The sequence below is a fragment of the Equus caballus genome, chromosome 21 (genome assembly GCF_041296265.1).
Source record: "Equus caballus isolate H_3958 breed thoroughbred chromosome 21, TB-T2T, whole genome shotgun sequence".
In the NCBI taxonomy this organism is placed as follows: Eukaryota; Metazoa; Chordata; class Mammalia; order Perissodactyla; family Equidae; genus Equus; species Equus caballus.
This window is the reverse complement of record NC_091704.1, coordinates 27,231,616-27,253,441: the sequence shown is the minus strand read 5'-3', so window position 1 is coordinate 27,253,441 and position 21,826 is coordinate 27,231,616. Positions and strand designations below refer to the sequence as shown.

Here is a 21,826-nt window from a genome sequence, read left to right as displayed (position 1 = left end):
TCCGGTTTACATGCAGGCTCTTCTTCCAGATCATCCTGCACACCAGTCTTCTAAAACATTTCCCTCCCACTTAAACTACTGCACTGTAAAAAGCCAACAGTAGACAGGATCGACTGCGCAAACTGACGCCGCAAATATAGAACATACTTAGGCATATAGGTTTTAGGAATAAAAACCTATAAAATGTTAACAGGCAGCTATCTGTTACAGTATTACGTTCAATATTACTAATTTTTCTTTCCTGTGATGAAGCATTCAGAAGAAGTAGTGTGGACTTTACTTGCACTGTGATTATACCTACTAGAAAATGGAAGCACAAAATTCCTTTAAAACTGTTTTAAAGGGGCGGCCCGAGGTTCACCGGTTCAGATCCTGGGTGCGGACATGGCACCACTTGGCAAGCCCTGCTATGGCAGGTGGCCCACATATAAAGTAGAGGAAGATGGGCATGGATGTAAGCTCAGGGCCAGTCTTCCTCAGCAAAAAAAGGAGGATTGGCAGCAGATGTTAGCTCAGGGCTAATCTTCCTTGAAAAAAAAAAACATGTTTTATAACTCAGCCTTTTCACTAAGTCACAAATTTATCACTAAAAGCACAGTAGCCCCAAAACAATTAACTGCCAGTCTCACAGATGTCAAACCAATGTTCAGGCCATTGAGCAAAAATATTTTCTAATTCAGGGCACTAATTTCTGTTAATTTCATAAAACTAGCAGATAATTAGTACTTACAATTTGCCAAACACTTCATAGCTGACAGTACCCAATGAGGAAGTTCTTCTGTATAAAAATGAAAATAGAAAGAGGATATTTTATTCAACAGCATAAAAATCAAGGAATTATATATATTCTTGGTATCATAAGAACAAATAACTTGTCCAAGTGATAAGAAACATCTGCTAATCACAAACCACCTATTTACAAATCAGAACTCTTAAAAGATGGAAATTGTTCCTTAGCAGCAGGGTTATAACACGTGCTTGTATAAATCGTGCCTGCAAATTTCTCTAAGGATAAGACGCACTTTTTAAAGCTTTAGTGAAAAGAAGAAATTTGATAGTTTGGAACAAACACATCAATTATCGTAAGAATTATAGAAGGAAAAGAAAAAACAGCAAAAGCAAAAATATTAGTCATCAAATGCATTTGTGAAACCAGTACATCAAACACCTTAAAAAAAAACAAATTCTGTATGTCCAGTGTCCAATATAAGTATCATTTTACATGTTTCAATTTTTAAAATGTTTTAGGGCAAGAAAGGTCCACTGACATATTAATACAGGCTATTAGTATTAGGACAGCCTTAAAGTAATAATCGTTAACATTGCTACAAAAAATCCCAGCTGAGCCATTCAGTGCAGAGCCTCTGCCCTCCCAGCCCCGCCACAGACATCTGATGAGACAGGCCGGCACTCAGGCTTCCACTGCACCTTCTCCACTTCCCGTAAAACTGCAAAGATGCTGGTTGAATTGTGTTAGACCTAATGAACCTGAGTCTTACGAAGTGCTCTCTTCTTCCTGAAGAACGTACTTAATAAAACGAAAGATGACTGGTCATCTAACTGGTAGCTAACAGTATTAATGTTCGTTGTATTCAGAGAACGTAGAAGGATTTTAGATGTTTTTCAAAGGCAACACTGCCCTCATTCTGTGTAACTTATTTTAATGTGTTGATATTAACCTGACAACTCGTGAAGTCACAGATCCACTTATTTCTGCCACCTGACGTCCTCCATCCTGACACAGGGGCTAGAATAGGGGGTGTATCTCCAGTTCCAAAGACACCTTCTGCTCCTGTCAGGAGATATGGCCTGAGGAGATCTCTCCCCTCTTGCAACTGTTCAGGTTTCTTCTGGAATAGATTTGTCAGCCACCCAAGAGCCACTAGCCCTAAATTTAATAATAATCTATAAAAACCCTAAAGTATACGCCATCTTCCCATATCCAAAGGTCATTCTAGTTCTCGTCAATTCCCAGGATCAAGGGTCTGAAGTAAAGGAAGAATCAACCCAAGGGCCCTTCCAATTGTGGCCCATCCCTGATCTGGGGAAGGAAGTTTTAAAACCAGCTTGGGGATTCTGGCCCACTACAGGCACCATGACCTTAATTTTCCAAATCAAACACCAGGATAAGTGACTGCTAACTGTCATTTTTTCCAGAATTGTAAACTGGCTTGGAGGATAAGGTATAAAAAATTAAAGCGTCATCAACGTTTAAAGAGCTACCTTCATTAAAAAGAGAAAAATGACATAAACCAAGACTATCGCAGAAAATCTGACACAGAGATATAACAAAAAGTCAAAGAGAACCCTAAAATCAAGCAGACTCTGAGACTCACTTGAAAACAGACTCAGCTCTCAGTTAGGCCTTAAACTCACTCGCTTTTGAGGGTTTTCGGGGTGATATGGAACCACCTAACGCTCAGTGAAGGAGCCTCTGGCCGGATGCTGCTGAGGCTTTCACTCCTGGATATTCATCTTTCTATGACATTCCCTAATCCAAACAATTAGTTTAAAGGTATTAGAAGTGACAGAAGGCTACATGTAAAAGGGCATAAATTTATTTATCATTTTGGGAATGGTCAAACAGAAGCTGATGGACCTGTGCAGGGAAGACAAAACGGTTTAATGCACTTACTTGACTTGTCGTCAAGGATAACGACACCCTGCTTGCTCACACTATATACGTTATGGATGATGAACTTGGAGTTGACAAGTTTAATGTCTAAAATTTCTTCTAAGGAATCTAAGCCGAGGATTTTCTGTAAACTAAAAAGATAAGTAATAACTAAATTAATTAGTTATTTTTAAAAAATCATTATTTACCCAAAAACCCGGCACTGTAAAAACTTGATCTGTAAAATGCGTTGTTTTCGTGCATTTCACCCAATCTTTGTGGAGCAAAAAGGCTAGAAATTAAGTATGATAAAACAAATTTTAAAAATATCCGTTTGCCATTAACATATTGCTTCACCAATTTAATAAGATAACACTTTGAATGCCAAGAAAATTATTTTACAAGTAAAGATATTATTACAACAAAAACTCACTTATCCAATGATGAGAAACTGCTACTAGTACATCTCTATGAGAAAAAAAACAAAACTTGCTATAACATCATTAAATTTAATTATCTATAGTACATCAAATATCTAGGAGTCTAAATTTTCCATTATGCATTTCATTAAGCTTAAGACTTCAGTGTTACTAGAAAGTTTAAGAGCTTTTAAACTTCTACACTTAACTATTATATAAATGACAATAGAAAATTCCCAGAATTCAGCTAAATTATGTTTGCTAAGCAGGGTAGCTGCAAATAATGCAAAGTATAGATTTTTATATGTCATTTCAGAAAATTAAATATGCAGAGCAGTGAAAAAGCAAAACAGAAAAAAAAATGAAAAGTTTATCAAATGCACATACTATGATAATGTCATGGACTTCCATATCTCTTCTACATTGGCCTCTGTCAGCTGTCTGCGATAGACAAGACGGCAAGCCGGCACCTCGCCAATAGCAATACTGTGACGCTTGTACCACATCTCAGAATTCTAATTAGGTGGAGGGGAGAGAGAGAGAGAGAATAAATATTTCAATAGACAGTGGTATGATTTTATGAGAAACTCCTTTGATTTTGTGATTTGTAATTTGATTTAAATGGATAACTAAAAATATAAAGTAACTTTCTTTGCATGGGCTGCAGAGAAGTAAAGTATGATTCTTAAAGATCAGGTCATATTATAAACAGATGTTCATGAATTACAAAAGAGCTATGGCAATAAGCATGACATTACGCAGCTATTTTTTCCTGTGGGAGTTCTAACTAATCAGTGAACTTGCAGTGAAATAAAATTCTACTAATTCAAAATTAAGTCAAGGAATACCTATCCAAATTCACACACTATCCAAATTGAGTGACTGTTTAAAATGAAATTGAAGTCTATTACTTTCAAGAATTCTCTATTTTTTATAAGCAAAGATCAAATAAGTACAATGTTGGGTAGCAGCCCACGAATCCTAGGCATCTGCAGAAGGCGGGGAAAACAAGAGCTCTACAAAGACAACTGGAGAGAGTAAGGAGAAAAATTAAAGCTCAGGGAGGTTAAATAATTTGCTCAAAGTCACACAGCTTTACCACTTCAACATTCTTAGTATCTCCTTTCTCAAATTTAGGCTACTAGATGAAAGTCTTAAAACTTCCTTTTGGTAATCACAGAGCAGAACTTTGAACTTTTACAGGCAAAACTATAAGAAATCATTTACAGAGTGATGTGAGCATCATGGCGGGATGAGCTCTTCCCTTAGACTCTACCCCCTAAGATACAACAAAAAGGACATTCATAAACCAACAGAGGACATTCATACAACACAAGAGACATCTGAGAGATCCACACAGCCATACGTCTGAAGGTGAAGGTGCTGGATCCTCCAGGAGGCAATGGAAGGAGGTAAGGGGATATCCTCTCCCTCCCCAACTGCAGCCTTCAGAGGAGAGGGGAAGGGAGCAGTCCTCAGCCATGGTCCGCAGTAACACCTTCACACTCCAAGTTCCCTCACAGCCCACGGGAAAGCCCCAGGCTGAGGAGGCTAAGCAATCACAGGGGCATACTCACAGAGCCAGACAGCCCAGGAGGCCAGATGGTGAGGGCAAAGTGGGAGTACCCCAGGATTGCACACAAAAGAAAGCACCCCTCCCCCCACCTGGCACACTGGCTCCATGGTTGGCCAGAGCAAGTGACCCCCCAAGACCACTGGCTCATACAGCGTGTAAAGCAGCAGCGAAGGGACAAAAGGAGACAGCCTCTGTCAGCATAGCTACCATGGTCAGGCACAGCTGCCAGGGATGGCAGCAAGCTCAGAATACACAGTTCATGCCCTCCATTAAGTGGCAGTAGGTGAAATCTGCAACCAAATACTTCCACCATGTGAAGGCACAAATCCACCTCATCAAATAGTATGAACAGGTATATTAATACTCCAGATCAGAAGCAAAATGACAAGCACCCAGAAATCAATCCTGAAGGTACAGAAATTTACAATCTAAATAAGAGAGAATTCAAAATAACTATCACAAAAAGACTCAATGAGTTACAGGAAAATTCAGACAGTTCAATGAAATGAGGAATAAAATTAACGAACAGAGGGAATTCTTCACAAAAGAGATTGAAACTATAAAGAAAAACCAATCAGAAATGTTGGAGATGAAAAACACAATGCATGAGATAAAGAAAAATCTGGAGTCTCTGAATAGAGCTGATATTATGGAAGACAGAATTAGCAATTTAGAGGACAGAAATATAGAAATGATTCAGATGGAGAAGAGAGAACTAAAACTAAAAAGAAGAAATTCTCTGAGAAATACCAACTCAATTAGGAAATGCAACATAAGGATTATAGGTATTCCAGAGGGAGAAGAGAGGGGAAAAGGAGCAGAGAGCTTGTTCAAAGAAATAATAGGTGAGAACTTCCCAAACCTGGGGAAGGAGCTGGAACTACACGTAAAAGAAGCTATTAGAACTCCTAAGTACATCAATGTAAAAAGACCTCCAAGGCATATATTAGTAAATCTGGCAAAAGTCAATGATAAAGACAAGACACTAAGTGTTGGTATCAAGATGGCAGCATAGGCGAACTCTGAACTCACCTCCTCTCACAGTCACAACAAATTTACAACCACTCTTGGAACAATTACCCCTGAGAGAGAACTGAAAATTGGATAGAAAGAACCCCCAGAACAAGGGACAGTCCTGAGTGAGGTGGAAGAAGCAGAAATTCCTTTCTGGAGAGAAAAAAGCCACCTTCACAAGCCACAGTGCTTCATAGCTGGTCAGGAGCAATCCTAAGGTAGGCAGCCTTCCCTGGAGGAGTGGGGGACATGAGCAGGGGGGCGTTACTACTGAATTACAAAAGAAATTCAAAGGCCACATGGATTTGTAAATTTTTTTAAATATATAAATCAGTTGTTCATTTTTGAAGGCCGGCATATAAGCTGTTCAATTTGCCTAGCAAATCCACTTCCAAAAGTTATCTTAAATACTCATGAGTATATTCAACTATTTATCTGTAAAGATACGTACTGCTCATTACATTTTTCGTATACTAAAAAACTGGAAACACTGAACATATCTAACAGTAAAGGACTGGATAAATAAAATTTGCATTAGACATGATGAAGATATTAAAAATGATGTTGAATGTTTAATAACACGAAAAAATGGGCATAGCACACTGTTCTAAGCAAAGAATAAAGGCTACAAAACAGCTTAGCATGAACTCATTTTGGTGTTAAAAACACGCAGGGAAAAAAGGATACGTAACAAAAATGTTAACATTAATTCTCTCTGGATGATATTACGGGTAATTTTATTTGTTTTGTCTCTGCTTGTAAACAATTCTATGAAATACATTAATAACAGCAATAGCAGCTAACAGTTACTGAGTACCTGTGCACTAGGCACCATTCTAAACACTTTATAGATATGAACTCACTTGATTCTCACAACAACCCTACCCCAGAGGGGTATCATCATGCCAGGTCCACTGGAAGGAAAACTGAGACACAAACACAGTGAATGAAGCAGAGAAACAAGCTCAAATAGCAACCAAATGGAGAAGCCAAGATCAAACCCAGCAGGCTGGCTCCAGAGCCCACCCTCTTACTTCCCACATCATAGTGCCCCTCAACAAACACAACAAACTTTTATTCCATTTCATTTCACTTCTTCATTTCATCATTTCATATTATATTATATTATATTATACTATATTATATTATATTATTGCTAGGCAAGAGAGAAGATGGGACAAAACAAAAACAAAAACCAACAAAGTGGAGACAGAGACAGAAAGGGGGAAAGTAAGAAAGAAGAAATGAATGATGAGCTCAAGTTCTTTAAGAAAGATGAACTGTTTCTTTATTGACTATTAACGTCATCACTCTAAAATCTGCATCAAGGCCCCACTGGGGAAACAGATCCTGCTCTGCCATCCTTCCTTTAGACAATCCTCAAAAGAAGTGGAATTATAAGAAGCAAGGTGCTCAAAGCTGTACCACTTCATTTAAGGGGGAAAGATGAGAAAAGGCAAGACAAAAGGTATCAAAAGAAATACAGATACAGATGAACAGGAAAATGATATGCTCTGGGGGGAAATGGTTAATGAACTGGGACACTGGTATACCACTTCAGGGCTCCTGAAAAATTTGAAACTGAAAAGAGAAGATAGAAGTCATTGTCACCAGTGCATTCAAGTGTGCTAATGAGCAGCTGGTCTTCCTAGAGGTGACAGCAGGAATATTACAACTTAGAATAGAAAAGAGAAGTTATTATATTGATGACATAAATACACATTAATTTAATATGGGATTTTATCTCTTTTTTTTGTACAAAGAACACCAGATGACCAAATGGATGAAAAAATTTACTGGATGTAAAAAATGCCTGTTGAATAACTACTCTACTGATGGAGTCATACTAGGTGTTTAAATATGAATGTTCAAAAAAATGCACCTGATCTCATGGACTTATATTTTAATTTTCTCTAGGACAAGAACTATCAACTAGAGTTAACTATGTACTCCTCATTTGGAATGAATTAAATAGTCCTCAAACACCCTTTGTGCTCACTCTTTCAGAATAATTCCACTTTGTTTTCTAATAGTCTATTTTTGTATTGTGTGCTTCACTAGACTATGAGCCCTTTAAGAGCCAAACCTGTGTCACACATTACTTTATCTGTAGAGCCTGGCACAATGCATGGTACACAGCAGACACTCAATAAATCTTTGTTGAATGAATAAATTAGTGACTTCCAAATATGATCTTTCCTCTAAATTCCAGTGCCATTACCTCCACCTGCCTGTTAGACATTTCCAGTTCACACAACCCACCTTTATCATCAAACATATTTAAAACCAAATCCATCACTGTCCCTGGCAAATCTGCAAGCCCTGACAGAGTCCTCACGTCTTTTTCCTGAATTATCTATAATAAAGCTTAAGTTGCTTAACTACTCTCTCCAAACTGAGATATGAGACAACCTCTTTAGAAAAAAAAATTGTTTTTTCTTTTAATTACATTGCCGAAAATATTTACGTCATATCTTTGCAAACAAAAGTACAAATTGCACGTCTAGTCCTATAAGACTACATTAACTCAAAACTTTGGTGTTAGCACAATTCTTAAAAACTGTCATATAATAAAGTTTTCCTCTATATTTTGCTTGTTAGCATTATCTCAATCTTGGTAGTCTTCAACTGGGGATACTTTAAGGAAAGGGTATAACCAGGAAAAGGCAGTCCATTCTACAAAGAGCCTAGGTTTTCCAAGACTATCAGAATCTCCCTTTGTTCATACACTGTGTCAGGGGTCAAACCACAAGACTCCATGCCCAACCTTCTCACTCTCAACTGGTAAAAATTATAACAAAGCACAGGAGGAGGAGACAAAGAGGGAAGAGAGTAAATTATAGAACAGAAAGGAAAAGGAGATTATAACAGAGTTTTAACAGAAACCCGCTCAGTCTGAACACATGAAAACAGCTACCATATATTCAGTCAAAATGCCAAGAAGCAAGAGAGAAAATACGCAAAAGTCAATCTTTCTTTGTTACTGGTCTCTCAGCCCTTGACAGGTAAGATATTGTTTTAAAGTACTTTCAGACCACTGCTCACAAGCAACCGACAGAAAGAACCAGACTAAGCCTGGCGGTTCACAGACTGCTTGTTCTTTCTCCCTGCTGCCAGCTCCTCATCTTTCAACAACGGCACTTACCATCACAACTGGCCTCACTGGGATGTTCTCTTGTGAAGTGCCTGCTGGGGGGTCATTCCATTCTGGAAATTTAATAACATCCTTTTGGTATGGGGGCTTCTTTGGATATGGTTTCAGGGGTGAGGAAGGAGGAAATCTAGAAAACAAGAAGAAAAATCTCTTACTGCAGTCAGTGGGAGGCACAGATATTTTAACAATAGTCCCCACTTCTGTACCCTTGAGACTGGATATAATAATTCCAAACTTCAGATAATAAATGAGTTCACACTTAAATCATTACACATGACTGTACACAACAATATATGATCTTTTAAAAATATTCATTCCTTATGCCCATCAAATAACATTTATGAAGAAAAACAAGAATCAGACGTGACACATTTTTAAATAAATAAAGTTGCTCTCTTATCATCCGATTGGCATGATTAAAGATGTTCTTACCGGGATGCTAGGGTAAGCCATTCTTTCACCCAGCTCAAAATCATTACTGCCTCGTAACTCCAGCCAAAATTTACAGATGGTAAGTACGTATGCAAACAGAAATTATTGAAAGATAAATCCTCAGTAATACTTGCTAAGGAAGAGTATATGAACCCAAAAATCATGTGGCCTAATGCTCATTTTTATAACTATTTCTAATAAAGATTAATTCTCCCTCCCTAGAATATCCAGCACTTCACATTGAAATTGAAGCTTCTTAGAGAGGGTAGAAAGCTGTCCAATGTCCTTAGTCTGCCTTTTGACACTCCTCCTCTGCTCCCATCCCTCCTAGGTACCAACAGCATCGCTCCTTGGACTAACACATAGAAGCCTAAATATAAGCTAACCCTCTTTAAACTGGTATAGACCATACCTGGTAAAGAACAACAGAAAGGTAATTACTTACATATTTTTCTCAGAGGATCCTTTCCTGTTAGCTTGCTAGAAAAGAATACATCGCATTGCATTAAAAAAGCAATGCAAGAACTCTAGTTCCTAATGTTGACATAGAAGTCAGTAGGTAGTTGACTTTTTGTTTTGACCTTTTATTTATTTAAGCCAAAATAAAGGCATAAAATCTTATCCATGACATCCACAGAAAAAATAATCCAAATAAACTATAAATCTTATTCATAATGCAAATGCAGAAATAAAGAATTTTAAAATGTCTACAGTGTATAAGGAAAGTTTGCACCAAGATGAATCAGGAGAATCACAAATAAGAGCACTATGGAGAAATGTTTCAAAATCAGTCACAATAGACTTGGAAAAGGATGACTAATCGAGAGAAGTTGAGTCTCATCTCTGAAAAGAACATCCAATAACTGCACTTTATCTGAAAAGTCAGTTTTGAGTCAGTAAGGAAAAAATGAGGTCTAGAAATCATTAAATCAAGTTAAAGATAAATAAACTGAAAGACAGCTTAAATTTTTGGTAATAAAGTTACCAAGCCAGGTATTTCCAAATGATTCCAAAATATAAATTAAATGAATCTCTAAAGGAAGTGACAGTTATCCTAGTTTGTAGGTAAAGGCTGGCTTACAGAAGTCCAATCCTATTTCTTAGAAGCCAACAATCACAACAAAAGTCCTGTTTCCAGTCAAAGTATAGCATGTATCAACACACACACACACACATGCACTCTCACATTCACATACACATACAACATTGCATATACTTCCAGGAAATTCACAGACCACTCACCTCTCGGTCCTTTAAAAAATAAACGCAACCCCTATCCCCACTCCACCGCTAATATCAACTGCTTACTCCCCTCCCCATTCCCTCAATTACAGCGTGAAAATGTGTGAACCTAAGTTCCAGCCTTGGATCTCTCACAAACTGTCTGTGTCCTCTGGAAAGTAACAGTGTCTCTAAATCATAGTTTATCCACTGGTCAGATGAAGGAATTAAATTGGATGATCTATAAATCTCCTCCTAGGTTCAAAATGTATTTCTTTCTTGTATTCCCACACCCAGAAACAAGTAATATCTTCCACAGACCGAAGTAGAATTTCTTATGTGGAGAACTGTGATTGAAGAGACACCAGAGAGTCATTTTTTTCCTCCACCCTGAGAAGAGGCAGTCTTTGCCGTAACATCTGCGGGATCTTCACAGCAGTCTGGCAACCAGGCCTGAGATGAAATGGAGAAGAGCTCCCTCTAGTGGACTCCCTCTATTTTGTGCATTGAAAGTTTTCAGTTTAATTCTATCACTGTAACCATGTTACTCCAGCTTGAAAGCCTGTTAGAGGTGATCTAGGCCAAACGTCACATTTTTCGATTAGTGAAATCAAGGCCCAAAAGAGGAAAACAACTTACTAGAGGAAAACAACTAAGTGGCCAACAGAGCAAATCTTGCACAAAAGATTTGCAAGCCCTTTAATAAGAAAACTATAAAATTTTATTGAAAGACATTAAAGAACTAAATTGGTAGAGAAATATATTATGTTGGTGAACAAGAAGATTCGATATCATAAAATGTCAATTTTCCTCATAAAGATATATAGTTACAATGAAACTCCACTCAAAATATAAAGAGTTCTTCATGAAACATGATAAAGTGACTCTAAAATTTATATGGAAATGCAAGAGGTCAAAAATAAGGCATTCCTAAAGAGGAAAAACAAAGTAAGGTGACCTCCTCTACCAGTCATCAAGGCTAATTACGACAGCATAGGTGGGCACTACTGACGGCATAGACCACGATTTCTCCACCCCAGCATTATTGACCTTTGAGCCGGATAATTCAGCTGTGGGGGGGCTGTCCGTACAGTGTAGGATAGTTAGCAGCATCCCTGGTCTCTTTCCACCAGATGCTAGTAGAACCCCTTCCCAAGTGTTGACATGCAAAAATGTCTCCAGACATTGTCCCCTACAAAATGGTCCCCACTTGAAAAACATGGGCCTAGACAGACAATTCAAAACAAATGCACACACATATTTAGAAATCTGATTTATAACAAAATAGACATTACAGATCAATAAGAAAGTGTGGACTGTTCAATAAAGAGTTCTGGTACACAGGGCTAGCCCCATGTTGGGTTTGCGTGCTCCGCTTCAGTGGCCCGGGGTTTCACCAGTTCGGGTCCTGGGTGTGGACATGGCACCACTCATCAGGCCATGCTGAGGCAGCATCCCACATGTCACAACTGGAAGGACCCACAACTAAAAATATACAACTATGTACCAAGGGCGCTTTGGGGAGAAAAAGGAAAAATAAAATCTTTAAAAAAGAGTTCTGGTACAACTGGTCATCCATTTGGGGAAAAATGAAATTGCATCTCTGTGTCAGACTGCACGTCCAAAGACGTTAAAAAACAGTGTCTCCCACCTACATGCTCTTCTGCAATGTGAGCTTGCCACCATCTTGTCTAGACAGAGAGTGTTTTTCTCTACTCTTTTGAGTTCTGGGTGAGCCCTCTCTAATTGCTTTAATAAATAGAAGATGGCAGAAAGGGCACCAGCCCTTTACTGGCCTAGAACTCTCTTCCTGCCTCTTGGAACTCTCACTCTTGTATCACTCATTCCTGCAATGCTCCCTCTTGGAAACCAGCCATCATGTAAGAAGTGAGACTACCCTGAGACCAGCATGCTGTGAGACATCGAAGTGAAAGGAAGAGGCCCTAGAAGATGAGACACTGCAGGAAAAGAAGCGGAGGTCAAGGAGCACCGAAGCTCCAGATTTGTGATTGAAGAAGTCATCTTGGAGGTGGATCCTCCAGCCTCAGCAGCCCCAGCTGATGTCCGGTTAAGTTCTTCCAAATTTCTGATCCACAAAATTAGGTAAAAATTCCAATGATAGTTTTAAGCCACTAAGTTTGGGCATTGTTTTGTTACACAACAACAGATAACCTGAAGAGAAGTTTGTGGCATTTGCATCAGGACCAGGCAGTGAGCGGAGGCCTAAAGGGCCTCAGGCAGACTTGTTAGTGGAGGCTGGAAGAACAGTGAGTTGTTACTGGAAGTTAGAGAAAAGATCCATGTTACGTAGTGGCATAAAGTTCAATTAAAACCATCGCCTGCAGTAACATGAAAAATACAAAAGGTGGGTCTGGGGGCTGGCCCCATGGCCGAGTGGTTAAGTTCTCGCGCTCCACTGCAGGTGGCCCAGTGTTTCATTGGTTCGGATCCTGGGCACGGACATGGCACTGCTCATCAAACCATGCTGAGGCAGCGTCCCACATACCACAACTAGAAGGACTCACAACAAAGAATATACAACTATGTACCTGGGGGCTTTGGGGAGAAAAAGGAAAAAAATAAAATCTTTAAAAAAAAAAAAAAAAAAAAGCTGGGTCTGGCTAAGGAATTTTCCAGGATGATGAATGTTGAAAGTGCCAACTGGTTTCTTAGCCTTGATTACAAGGTATGGATAGAAAGGGATAAACTAAAGAAGGAATTATTCAGTTTTTAAGCAGAATTTAGGAAAAATATAAAGGAGCTATGACTTGATAATTCAAAAACAAAACTATTTCTCATTTCCAATCATTTCCAGTAAAAGGTTCCCAAAGTAAAAATGGCCTTATATAGCAAATACCAAATTCAAGAGGTTTCCAGTAAAATATGGTCTCGGAGTAGTCACAAGTTTATGGTTATAAGACTATAATCTCAGAAAGATTTAAGGCAGTACCTTATAGACCACCTTTGATGAACTAATAGTTTACACTCTTAAGAATCTTAAGGGTGTTATACCATAGCAGACTTATAAGCAGCCCAACAAAGAGAAGAGCCTGTCTCAAAGAGATCTGTGAGTGTGACTTTTGTCTAATTGAGTAAACCACAGTAAGATTCACAGAAAAGTCATAGCATCTTTAAGACAACAGTACTAGGAGAATCACCATCCACTTGGAGGAAATAGTTCAAAATGAAGAGTCAAGAATCTCAAGCTTCTATAAGCGGGAAGTATCTGAGAAAGCTATCCCACTGCAAACATGGACCATTTCTTATGGAAAAGGAAGAATGACTCAGAATGCAAAGCCAAAAGTCCAAGGGGCAAAGCAAGGAACCACACAGAATCACTCCCAGGAAGCAGAACTGTACCAAATCAAGGAATGGCCAAAATATGTTCAATTACATTTTAGAAGTGCTATGGGCCAGCAATTGCTAGATGAGATGCCATAATGGGATAAATTTTGGGAGTCTTGATGCAGGGGATGAATGTAGTATGAAAATGAATGTTGTTGTGGCCAAACTGTATTTTCCAAAGATGGTCACAACAATATCTCCCATTCTGTATACTCTTCACAGTGCGACTCTGACACGCCCCATCAAAAGGAGGAGATTATTTCTCTACCTTTTTGAATGTGAGTGGGCCCTGTGATTGCTTTGACAAATAGAATATGGCAGAAGTGACACTTTGCCAATTCCAGGTATAGGTTTTAGCTGCCTGGCAGTTTCCTCTTCTTGCCTATTGGAAATACTCGCTCTTAGGATGCTCACTCTCAGCACACAATCTCCTGAAAGCCAGTCACCATGTAAGGATAGTGACCACTCTAAGACCATCATGCCACAAGAAGCACAATCCATGTGGAGATGTCCTAGAGGATGACAGCATGTAGAAAGAGAAAGGGGCCAAGAGGCACAGAAGCAGCACGTTCCTGAGCAGATAAAGAAGCCATCTTGGAAGTGAATTTCCTAGCCCAACTTCTGGGTAGGAGCAAACTGCCAGACAAGCTCTTTCTAAATCCCTGACACAAAAACCATGAGCAAAATGAAATAGCTGCTTTACGCCACTAAAGTTTGGGGTAGACTGTCTCTCAGCAACAGAAAACCAGAACAATCCCCAAATCACACCATGAATAAAAATCATGAGAAAAACCATAAAACTTAGGACACAATATAAGAAAACATCTCTCTGACCTTGGGTAATGAAGGAACTCTTTTAAACAAGATACAAAAACCACACAGCATATAGGAAAAGATTAAACCGTTCACTTACACTAAAATCTAAAACTTTTCTGTTCATCAAGACACCATAAAAAAAAGTGAAAAGGCAGGAGATCCTTGTAATCCATATAATTGACAAATGATTAACATCCATAATATATATATTTTTAAACTCCTATGAATTTATAAGAAAAAAAAACCCTATAGAAAAAGGCCAAACCAGCCCAGCGGCATAGTGGTTGAGTTTGCAAGCTCTGCTTCGGTGGCCTGGGGTTCATGGGTTTGGATCCTGGGCACAGACCTACACACCACTTATCAAGCCATGCTGTGGCAGCATCCCACAAGCAAAATAGAGAAAGACTGGCACAGATGTTAGCTCAGCGGCAATCTTCCTCAAGCAAAAAGAGGAAGACTGGCAACAGATGTGAGCTCAGGGACAATCTTCCTCACAAAAAAAAAAAAAGGGCAAAGACATGAACTAGGCATTTGCAGAGAGGGAATCAGGAATGATGAATAAACATATAAAAAGATACTTAATCTCATCAGTAATCAAGGAAATCCAAAATAATGTCACAATGAGACAGCATTTCACATTTACCAGATCAGCAAAAATTTAAGTCAGTCAACATCAAATATTTTCTGCTACTGGAATAAAAATTAGCATATCCACCATGGAAAACAGCTTGGCATTACCTAGTAAAGTTGAACATGCACATATCCTCTAAATTAATTCCACTCCTAGATAATTCTGAGATTCTAAAGAGACTCTTTCACATGTGCAAAAAGAGACACTGCCATATTGTTCATGGCATCATTGTTTATAATAGCAAAAAACTGGAGTCCCCACTGACAGGAGAACAGAGAAACAGATTATGGTGTATTGATATAATAGGATATAACATGGTTGAGAAAATTCCATGAACTAGGTAATTAAACACATCAACATGGATAAATCTCAAAAATCATGAGAAACAAAAGAACAAGTCAGAGAAGAAAATGTACTCTTTGACATCTTTTATATAAACTTCAAAACAGAGAAAAATATTTCAGAAACAAACCAATACATTGTTTAAGGATAGAAGCATAAGTGTTAAAACAAAAAAGAAAAGCAAGGGAATGATAACATTGAAGTCAGGATAGTGTGACCTCTCAGAAGAAGATGTAAATCGTGGGTAAACAGGTGTTCACTTTATTATTCTTATACAAATTGTTCAGATACAGTTTATACACTCTTACATGAAAGATATTTTTCAAGAAAATTGAGATTAAAAAAGAGCAGAGCTCCCTCTAGTGGGCTACATTTGTCTTTCTTTAAAAATTATGAATGTAACCCTAACATTATGATCGTGGATTCCAGAATTATAAAGTCCCTTAGACATGATCTAGTACAAATGCCACATTTGTACACTGAAGAAACTGAGGCCAGCAAAGGAACTGGCCACAGCTAATCATCCAACAAAACCCCCCAGGTCCCCAATTGCCAAAGAAAGACTGGTTGGAAAAAAAGCAATTAGAAAGTAATCCACCCCAGAACTACTATCCTTTAATGAACCTACTTGAAACAAATTAGAATTTATTACTTAATCAATTAATAAAAATACTTTAGGACATGTAAACCACAAGGAAAACATAGTTTATAAATCTTAATAAATTTGACTCACAAATGACAGAGGAAACAATGACTTAAAGTCCCTCCCAGAATATATGCTAAAATTATTCCTTTCGCATCAGCAGAAATTTGCAGTATTTACAGCTTTTGCCAGCCTGCCTCTTTGCCCTGGTAACCTAAAGCCTTTGTATAAAACAGCCAGCCCGAGGTGATTACCGTAGGAGCTGATGTGCCTGAGAGCGCTGCTCCCCAGAGCCCGTGGGTGAGGCAAACCCAGAGCAGTCTGCAGGACTCCATTGTGCTCTGTACCCACTCAACAGAGTTTTAGAGCCCAGTAGTGTTATACAGTACTGTATCACTCGAATGCTGAAAAACTGCCAGTGATTACATTTCACAATACTGCTTACAGGTTATCAGGAACATAAAGTGTCTGAGGGAAGGAGAATGAGAGACGAAGCTGGAAAAATAGCTGCTTGCCAAACCAAGCCTCTGAACCCCAAGCACAATCATTCCTTATTCCATATGAATGGACTCCATTATGAGTAAAGGATGAAATGCATAATTTTTTTTTTTTAAGGATTGGCACCTGGGCTAACAACTGTTGCCAACCTTTTTTTTTTTTTTCCCTGCTTTATTTCCCAAAGCCCCCCAGTACATAGTTTATATCTTAGTTGCAGGTCCTTCTAGCTGTGGGATGTGGGACGCCGCCTCAACATGCCCTGACGAGTGGTGCCATGTCCGCAGCCAGGATCTGAACCCTGGGCCGCCGCAGTGGAGCACACAAACTTAACCACTAGGCCACAGAGCCGGCCCCTGAAATGCATATTTTTAAGAAGGGGAGAGTTGTGATCTGATCTGAAAGATACTCCTACTTCAGATTAGCAATAACTATTTAGAAAGTAAACTCCATTTGTGACAGAAGTATATACACTACCTAGTTCTTAAAAAAATGTGCAAGATTTACAGCCTACCACCATTTACAATAGCACCAAAACACATGAACAACTTAGATCTAAATTTAACAAAACCTGTGTGGAGTCTGTATACTTAAAGCTACAAAACACTGCTGAGAGATTAAAGGCCCTAGTAAACAGAAAGACACCATGTTCAGGATTTGTTACTTTGTCAAATCTCCCCAAACTGATTTATAGATTCCACACAATTAAAATATCAACAGAAATGTTTATAGAAACAAGTTGATTCTAAAATTTATATAGAAAGGCAAAAGACAATAGCCAAAACCATTTTGAAAAAGAACAAAATTGGAGGACTCACACTACCTGATTTCAAGATTATAAACCTACAACAATTGAGACAGTGTTGTACTGGAGACAAGCTGGACGTACAGGACAATGGAATAGTATATGAATTAAGTCAGGGGACTCTTTATGGTGGTGTGTCCCATATACACCTGAATACATGGTCCAGGAAGAAACCAAGGGATGGAAGCAGGAGCAGCCCTACTTACCAGCCCTCCCAGGGACCCATCCCCACAACTCTGGGCTCTGCAGTTGGAGGTCCTATCCCCAAAAGAGAAGAAGTCCTCTGAAGATGGCGCCGTGAGTAGTCCTCTTTGTCTCTCTCCCTTCAAGTCCACAATTATTTGGACACTTATCGCTTAACAAAGGATATCCAGACAGCATCTCAGGACGTCTGAGAGACCCACGCGACTATACATCGGAAGGCGGACGGACTTTCCTCCAGGAGGATGTGGAAATAGGTGAAAACTCTCCGACCCCGACCAAACAGCCTAGTACCCGCAAGCGGCTTTCTTCCAGCGGACGCCCCCAGAAGATCAACACACATCTAGGGCAGGAGTGAGCACACAACAGAGGAGCGACGGTGGAAACAGGTGACCAGAACCCTACCTAAACCCCCCGGAATTACTCCTAAACGCAGAGGAAAACTCTAGAGTTACACACCTGAGCCCACGGGGAGAGTCTCTCCCCGCCACTGGCGGGGAGATCCCACCTAGTGTTCACGGCACCCGGAGGGTCCCAGAGAGAATCGCTGAGGGTACGGAGGTCCCCCGGCTGCCACTGCCTGCATGGTGGGGCTAGGGATTGCTGGAGATCTCGGAGCGGACTGGAGCTGGGTGAAGCTCCAGAGGCCGGCTCCGCGCCCCGGAGGGAAAGCTCCAGAGTTCCACCCGGGCAGCAGAAAAAACTCTCTGTCTGCCATTAGTGGAGGGGCCAGTCCCAGCATTCACAACTCCGGGAAAGTCCTGGAGAGAATCCCAGAGGGCGAGGTGACCCCCAGCTGCCGTTGCCCGCCCTGTGGGGCTAGGGATTGCTGGAGATCTTGGAGATCTCGGAGAGGACTGGGGCTGGGTGAAGCTCCAGAGGCCGGCTCTGTGGCCCGGAGGGGAAGCTCCAGAGTTCTGCCTGGGCAGCAGACAAAACTCTCTGTCTGCTATTAGCGGAGGGGCCACGCCCAGCATCCACAACACCGGGAGGGTCCCAGAGAGGAGAATATCAGGCAGGGCAGCAGCTGACCAGCTACCACTGAAATCAGGATCTCCAGCTATCCCCCAAGACAGGGCAAAGGGCTCCCCGAGTTCCTGGGGAACAGGACTGGGGCTGGGTGGAGTTCCAGCGACTCAGCTCCGTAGCCTAGGGGGAAACCCTACAGGCTCACAGCAGCCTCAGGGAAAGCCTCTGCACAGCACTAGTAGAAAGCACCCATCCGGCAGCCACAAGGCTGGAAGACCCTGGGACAAAAGTAGCATAGCTAGGTGAACTAACCACAGACTAGAAGATGCCAATAGCTCTCCTGAGACCCATAGTGGACAAGTGAGATTTTGTGGGTGCCGACAGTGACGGAGCAACAAATATAAGTGATCCTACCCCTGGCTGCTGGAAAAGCCCATAACACCGTTGCAGACCCCAAGGAGGGAGCACGTCTAGGTGGGCTGCAACAGAAGGCACCAGCAGCCTGAAGCCCCCCTGTGACGGCCCCCACGGCAGAGGAGGGAATCCAAAGGACCACTGTGACTACGAGGAGGGGCCCAGGCCCAGTTAGCAACTGCGGATAGGGTTCCTGGTTGATGCAGTATAAACAGCTGCTCCCCCACCGGAGCAGCAGAAACAAGTGAAAGGAGCAACTAAACTCTATCTCTATGCGGAGGCACAAATCAACAACATCAAACAATATGAAAAAATACATTAAATCTCCAGAACAGAAGGAAAATAACAAATACACAGAAAACAATCCCAAAGAAAATGAGATATATAACCTAAATGATGATGACTTCAAAACAGCCATCATTAAAATACTCAATGAGTTAAGAGAGAATTCTGACCGACAACTCAACGAGTTCAGGAGCTATGTCACAAAAGAGTTTGATACGATAAAGAAGAACCAAACAGAAATATTGGAAATGAAGAACACAATAGAGGAGATTAAGAAAAATCTAGATGCTCTGAACAGTAGGGCCGATAATATGGAGGAAAGAATTAGCAATTTGGAAGATGGCAATATAGAAATGCTGCAGGCAGAGGAGGAGAGAGAAGTAAGACTAAAAAGAAATGAAGAAACTCTCCGAGAATTATCAGACACAATTAGGACATGCAACGTAAGGATTATAGGTATACCAGAGGGAGAAGAGAAGGAGAAAGGGGCAGAAAGCCTATTCAAAGAAATAATGGCTAAGAACTTCCCAAATCTGGTGAGAGAGATGGATCTTCAGGTGACAGAAGCCAATAGATCTCCAAACTTTATCAATGCAAGAAGACCAACCCCATGGCATATAGTAATGAAGCTAGCAAAAGTCAACGACAAGGAGAAAATACTAAGGACAGCCAGGCAAAAGAAACTAACCTACAAAGGAACCCCCATCAGGCCATCAGCAGATTTCTCAGCAGAAACTTTACAGGCTAGAAGAGAGTGGAATGATATATTCAAAAATCTGAAGGACAAAAATCTACAGCCGAGAATTCTCTACCCAGCGAAAATATCCTTCAAATACGATGGAGAAATAAAAACTTTCCCAGATAAACAAAAATTAAGGGAGTTCATTGCCACAAAACCTCCTCTTCAGGAAATCCTCAGGAAAACCCTCATTCCTGAAAAATCCAAAAAAGGAAAGGGGCTACAAAACCAAGAGCAGAGGAGATAAGTAGAAGGACAACAACAGAGAGTAGCAGCTCTTCATCAGAACAGATTAAACCATGGGATGAGAAACAAAGGAAATTGAAGAAAACCGGAAAACAAGACACAAAATGGTAGTGGTAGACCCCCACATCTCAATAATCACTCTAAATGTAAATGGATTGAACTCCCCAATCAAAAGACACAGAGTGGCAGGATGGATCAAAGAACAAGACCCAACAATATGCTGCCTCCAGGAAACACACCTCAGCCCCAAAGACAAACACAGACTCAGAGTGAAGGGATGGAGAACAATACTCCAAGCTAATAATGAACAAAAGAAAGTAGGTGTCGCTATACTAATATCAGACAAGGTAGATTTCAAAGCAAAACAGATAAAAAAAGACAAAGAGGGACAGTATATAATGATAAAAGGGACTCTCCACCAAGAAGACATAACACTTATAAATATATACGCACCCAACACAGGAGCACCAAAATTTGTAAAGCAACTCTTAATAGAACTAAAAGAAGACATCAACAACAATACAATAATAGTAGGGGACCTCAACACACCATTAACACCAATGGACAGAACATCCAGACAGAAAATCAACAAGGAAATAATAGAATTAAATGAAAAATTAGACCAGATGGACTTAATAGATATATATAGAACACTTCATCCAAAAACAGCAGGTTACACATTCTTCTCAAGTGCACATGGAACATTCTCAAGGATTGACCATATTTTGGGAAACAAAGCAAACATCAATAAATACAAGAGAGTTGAAATAATATCAAGCATCTTTTCTGATCATAATGCTATGAAACTAGAAATCAACTACAAGAAAAAAGCAGAGAAAGGTGCAAAAATGTGGAGACTAAACAACACGCTTCTGAACAAACAATGGATCATTGAAGAAATTAAAGAAGAAATCAAATATTATCTGGAGACAAATGAAAATGAGAACATGACATACCAAATCATTTGGGATGCAGCAAAAGCAGTCCTAAGAGGGAAATTCATCGCAATACAGGCTCACCTCACTAAACAAGAAAAAGCTCACATAAGCAACCTCAAACGACACCTAACAGAACTAGAAAAAGAAGAACAAACAAAGCCCAGAGTCAGTAGAAGGAGGAAAATAATAAAAATAAGAGCAGAAATAAACGATATTGAAACAAAAAAGACAATAGAAAGGATCAATGAAACAAAGAGTTGGTTCTTCGAAAGAGTTAACAAAATTGACAAACCTTTAGCCAGACTCACCAAGAAAAGAAGAGAGAAATCGCAAATAAATAAAATTAGGAATGAGAGAGGAGAAATCACAACAGATACCAATGAAATACAAGAGATCATAAGAGAGAATACTATGAAAAACTATATGCCAACAAGTTGAACAACCTGGAAGAAATGGACAAATTCCTAGACTCCTACAATCTCCCCAAACTGAATCAGGAAGAAATGGAGAATCTGAATAGGCCAATC

General features: G+C 39.8%; 1 protein-coding gene across 1 annotated transcript in view; it reads right to left on the bottom strand.

The window, feature by feature from the left end:
* Positions 1-21,826, bottom strand: part of DEPDC1B (DEP domain containing 1B) — an 89,800-nt gene that overhangs the window by 42,078 nt on the left and 25,896 nt on the right. Inside the window, exons 3-6 of the mRNA XM_001492737.6 lie at positions 8,769-8,904; positions 3,421-3,548; positions 2,636-2,766; positions 731-778 (exon numbers count right to left, since the gene is read on the bottom strand). Of these exons, the coding sequence (XP_001492787.2) occupies positions 731-778; positions 2,636-2,766; positions 3,421-3,548; positions 8,769-8,904 (443 nt within the window). The remainder of the gene's footprint in view (positions 1-730; positions 779-2,635; positions 2,767-3,420; positions 3,549-8,768; positions 8,905-21,826) is intronic.